This window comes from Pinus tabuliformis, chromosome 1_2, assembly GCF_031772625.1.
Source record: "Pinus tabuliformis cultivar Carrire ecotype Pingquan chromosome 1_2, CPIR1, whole genome shotgun sequence".
NCBI lineage: Eukaryota > Viridiplantae > Streptophyta > Pinopsida > Pinales > Pinaceae > Pinus > Pinus tabuliformis.
The window spans coordinates 468,244,893-468,250,826 of NC_142298.1; the positions used below are offsets into that span (position 1 = coordinate 468,244,893).

The 5,934-nt window shown below is 33.2% G+C and overlaps 1 protein-coding gene across 1 annotated transcript; it reads left to right on the forward strand.

Annotated features, from left to right (window-relative positions):
- Window positions 1–1,889: 1,889 nt before the first annotated feature.
- On the forward strand, window positions 1,890–2,517 carry LOC149206375 (histone H2B.9-like). Its single transcript, XM_089393692.1, has one exon. It carries the CDS (start codon window positions 1,941–1,943, stop codon window positions 2,412–2,414), a length of 474 nt encoding a protein of 157 aa, XP_089249818.1. The 5' UTR covers window positions 1,890–1,940; the 3' UTR covers window positions 2,415–2,517.
- The last annotated feature ends 3,417 nt before the right edge of the window (window positions 2,518–5,934 follow it).

Genomic DNA, 5,934 nt, shown 5'->3' on the forward strand with positions numbered 1-5,934 from the left:
TACGATCAAACCAAATTCACTTTAGATTATCAATCAAATATTATCTCTGAAAAAACGCATGCAAACTGAATGAAATCCCAACAAGTGGTGGGCATTGTCATGAGGCCACTGAGGAACATTTGTTCACTTCTAAAATGAGAAATTTGAAGTCATGTCATGTTCATAATACCTTGAAACAATGGCAGATGTAACAATGTTAGACACTATCCCTAAATACCAAGCTAATGAACAAGTTTTTAGAGATAATCCTGAGATCTATTTATAGCTAGATTCACATACTATGTAACCTAAAGGTGATGGAAAATGGGACAAAAACAAGAGTTACTCAACAAAATCAAAGGGTTGAGAGACATGATATTATTAATTATATTAATATAATTAAACTAAAATTCCGAAAGTTTGTTACAAAATAAACACACCTATGGACGTTTTGGAAACACTGATATATATAATACTTACCTTTATATATATATATATATATATATATATATATATATATATATATATATATATATATATATATATATATATATATATATATATTCAACCATCACACTTGATTTAATTCTCACTCAACTACTATGAATTTTAAAATTTAACCATCTTAAAATAAATCCCAACTAACAAAATTTGACATTGTATTCAAAATAGTTATTTATAATTTATAACAAAACTCTTCAAAATTCCGAGAAAAATAAAAATCCATCCTTAATGTATTCCAGTAAAACCCTTTAACATTTGACTTGATATTCAAAATACTTATTTATAGCTTATCACAAAACTCTTCGAAATTAAAAAGTGAATAAAAAATCAAATCCTTAACTTATAACAAAACTATTATTCCAATAAAACCCATTAAAATCAACCATTAACATTTGACTTCATATTCAAGATAGTTATTTATAATTTATAACAAAACTCTTTGAAATAAAAAAGTAAATAAAAAATCAATCCTTAACTTATAACAAAACTATTATTCCAGTAAAACCGGTTAAAATCAACCATTAACATTTGACTTCATATTCAAAATATTTATTTATCACTTATCATACTATTCCAAAAATATAAAATAAAAAAACTTATAGTTAAGATATAGCAGAAAACTTTTAAAGTGACCATGAACTCTTGAAAGAGGTATCCCTTAGTCTTAAGGAATTTATTCCGTGGATAGGGGTCTTTGGTAGAGAAGTCATAATGTTTAACATTATGATCGGATAAAAACCAAAATAAAATAATTAATAATAATTATCAATAAAACATTTTAACCAGTTAAATTAATGAAACTAAAATTAAAAATAAAATACCGTAAAAGTAATAATTATCATTTTAATTAATAATTAAATAAGCTTAAATTTATTTTTAACTTTGAATCTATTAAGCGTGAAAAGGGATCAAATTTCTTTAATATGAAAATAGTTTTTGGAATAAAAAGAAATTTGATTTTTTTAATGAGAAAATGGGGTTTGGAATAAAAAGAAATTTGATTTTTTTATGAGAAATTCTTCGGCGTAAATCACATAATATTACATTTTTCGAGGCATTTGGAACCAACCAATGTGGTTCATCCTCAAGACAAGTTCACACTGGTTGGTTCGAAATGCGTCAACCAATGTAATATTATGTGATTTACCCCGAAATTTTTCTGAGAAACTTGATATGGATCACAGAAGGCTCAATTCAACAAGAGAAATTTGATCCCTTTAAAATGAATGTAACCTAGTCACCAATTAATTTGTAGTCAAAGTTTGAATGCCCGTTAAAATCTGGCCTACATCAGCAATCCGTGGCGCCAGGGATCAGCCAATAGGAAAGACACTCCAACCCCTATTTAATGAAACGGCCTCCTGCTTTCATTTTGCATAGACGCTTCTCCTTTTCACAGGTATAGCAACACCGAGTCTTTTCTGTGGTGGCAGGTTCGAGTCACGATAGTGACATCAATGGCCCCGAAGGCAGAGAAGAGGCCCATGGCTGGGAAAAAGCCCTTGACATCAATGGTCCCGAAGGCAGAGAAGAGGCCCATGGCTGGGAAAAAGCCCTTGGTGGGGAATTCCCCTTCGACAGAAAAGATGTCTTCGAAGTTTGAGAATAAGGTAGTAAAGCAAGGAGACAAAAAGAGCAAGAAGCACAAGAAAAGTGTGGAGACGTACAAGATCTATCTCTTCAAGGTGCTGAAGCAGGTCCATCCGGAAATGGGTATTTCCAGCAACGCCATGGGAATCATGAACAGTTTTATCAATGATTTATTTGAGAAATTGGCGAACGAGGCATCAAGACTCTCTCGCCTCAGCAAGAAACCAACTATTACTTCCCGGGAGATCCAGACAGCCGCAAGACTCGTTCTTCCAGGGGAGCTCGCCAAGCACGCTGTGTCTGAGGGTACTAAGGCCGTTACAAAATTCACCAGCGCTTAGATTCCGGTCCTCTTTCGACGATTTCTTTTAAATAGGTGTAGGGTTTTATAACCAGGGGAATCGCATTCTGGTCTGTCTGCATCACAATTTTTGCATTTTCTCATTTTCGGTTCTCTTTTATTTTGTAAGACTCCGAAATGGATTGTTATTCTCAGTCTTCTTCTCTTGAATTGAGCTTTCACATGTTCCTTTAAAGATTTGAAGCCAATATAATAAATTTATTTTCTGTTTACGTGAAAAACTTGTAGTCTCTTTCTTTGATATACAGAATGGGAACATGTATATCAAGGCCCTGGTAGGAGGATATTTTTATAATAATGTTATAAACAACAAAACAGTATTGTTAGACTTACAGTGGAGAAATGGTGACCGAGCTCCATTTCGTCTTTTAAACCTAAATAATAACACGAAACTATATTATCCTTTTTGAGAATAAGAAAAAGCTTTCACTGAACTATATTGTTAGTCTAAGTACTCTAAATGCTCAGAAGCTTGGATAACTGGAAGAAATACATGCATTTAATATGCTCGGAGGTTCTGCATGTAACATGGATACAGAGAATGCGGTAGGAATTTTGAAATCTCATTGCAAAATGAAAACAAAAGTTTAGTTCTCTGCTAAATGTATTCATCAAAGTTTTTATTATTAATATATTTTATATTTGATTAAAAATTAAAGATTTTTTTAAAGATTTAAACATTTTCCAATAAAAAGTATTTTAGGTTATATATATGTGGGGTTAATTTTCAGAAAATGTCTAAAAAATAATCTATTTGTGAAATTTTGCTCCTAATTTTTTTTTTCACAGTTATCCATAATTGTGATGAGATTTTGCCAATATTATTATCTATTATTTTGAATATTAAAGTCTTTGCAAATATTTATTACTACAGTGATTTTTTAAAAATAGGTTTTACTCTACACATTGCGTTTAATCACAAAAAGCCAAAAAAAAATTCTTTCATAGCATTGCCCAACTATGCTTCTTTGTGTTCTTTGTAAGCTCCCGTTGACTTGTGAATTCACAAGTGTATTTAACAATTTTAACAAGAGAGAATGGTATCTATATTTGTCATAAATCTAGCTCTCTTCCACACCAATCCAATGTTTGACATTTTGAATACTAAACATCGCTTCACAAGTCAACATGCACAGATATTTCAACCTTCTTCTTGCCATCTGTCTTTGTAATATGTGTATTCGATACTCTTCCTCTTTGTAATCTAAATAATATATGCATTACTTTATCCCTTCAAAACAGTTGTTAGATACAACAATTATATATTCTATCTCCGTTCTCATAGTAACCCCTCACTAGTTGTGTTAACAAATCATGCTATAATCTTATCATTTCACTCCATAAGGTTTCTATGCAATCTTAGGTAGCAGAATGTGTTCCACCATCAACCAAACCTCTATCCAACACTTGGATATAAATAGCTATGTCTTAATGTTCTAGATCAATCCAAGAAAATGATCATTGTGTGACTAAATCAACCACTCACTTCGAAGTTTTTTTGAAATACCATGGGAAATCCAATGGTTTTGCCAGTGATTTTTCATTTTCTCTTCTTACAGAATATAACATATCTTATCTTCTTCGCAAGTTTTTTATAATGCACCCTACACACTGATTACTTGAGTTATAACACTTTCTGGCCGCATTACTAGTATTTTCTTTTCACATCCTCACTTGCCAGCATCTCCAAACCCTCTCAGACCTCCTACAACTTCTCTAGAACGTGTCCAACCTCTTGCAACTCCTTTACAACCATCATAAAGCACTAGTTTTCCAAACACCTCTGCATCAATTCAATGGTAACTCATATTTAGTAAATCTTCATGTTGACAACAAACCATCAGGATCATGTGGCCCACCACCAATAGGTTGACATCAATGCCAACAAGAAAACCTACTATAATGCCAACATTATCACCCTAGCAGGAAACAAAACTAGTGGTAAAATAAGAGATATATTTTCTCTGAAATTTAAAAAAAAAACAGTTGAGATTATTGTTGTTAAGTATACTAACATCTACGTTTCTTATAACATATATATTAGTATGTCAAACATAAAAAATAAATTGTGACCCGCCAAATCTTTAAATTGATAACATATAATCACATGCTTGAGAGATCAAACTAGTAAGATTATGGGCCATATGAATTTCTCATGATGAGGTAGAGATGTCAATGGGCTCATCTATGGTTCTTGGATAATTTGGTCCTTTTCCACAATTTAGATGGCTTTTTTACGAGCCGGCCTAAGAGTTGCATCCCTATGTTTGAGTCCCATATCGCTATGCTTGGTCTGAAGTTCATCCAATTGCAATGACATTTCTCTCTTAGCCTAATTGTGTTCTAGAATAACATTTCTGAGAAGGGCTTTGATATTCTAGTAAATCTCAATGGTGAAAAGGTATTGGTTTTGGCATCCTCAAGTAGACTTGGATTAGGGACTCATTCTACAATTGATGCCAATACCTATTTATTGTTAGGTTCGTCCTTATTTGCAAGAACCTTTGTGGTATCATTTTCAATTTCTTGTTGAATGTCATTAGGAGTTTGGATTTGATAGAAGTGAGTTGCATTATGGACATGAAGGTGAGCTCGTGCACTCCCTTCCACTCTACTAGGTGAGAAATAACGGCTTGTGACCTTTTGACGTGAAGGGGGTAGGGATAAGAAAAGATAGTTGGGAGAGGATGGATGCATGAGAAAACCCCCTAAAAGAACAATGAACAAGAGACAAGGCAACGAAAGACTTGAGAGAGATAATATGAAGGGTGGTGCAACAACAATTTCGAGCTATGAGAAAAAATCCTCTGGGCGATGAAGGTGTAGGAAGAGTGCCCTAAATGGGGAAGATAAAATTTTAAAGAATTAAAAACACATCCAAAGAAAAAACCAATAAACTCGTATCCAAGGTGGAAAATTGAACATGAGAAGATCTTGTCTGATATAGGACTAGGAGTAGGAAAACCACCATTCCAGACAAAAGCATGCTTAAAAAATAAAGGCTTTTCAACTAACATGTAAAACCAACAATTGTAAAATTCAATGCAACCATAAATAATTTTCAGAGATAATTAAGCGTAGACTCGTATGTTAATACAACCAACACTGCGGTAAGGAGCACGAATACCTTGTAACCTTGCCAACCCAACTAGCATAGGGAAATTCCACACCAAGAACAATAAACCTCCACTCAAATAAAAATAAGCATTTCCTTCCAAGAACACCATGCAAATTCTCCTCAATTTTGTTGAGTATACTAGGCAAGAGCCAAATAGTAGCCACATTGAGGGAGGCCATGTCTAGAGGACTTGGTCCTACCCCGCTTAGAAGAAAAGAGAAATTAGTGTAGGAGCAGAAACTAGGTTTGGGAGGGGTAAGTTGCCAGAAATAAAATTGTAGACACAACTCAATGAAAATAATAGTGGTTTCCCCTTGCCAACCTACATTAAGACTCACCAATCTACCATTGAAAGAGTTCCATCAATTTCCACCCTGATTCA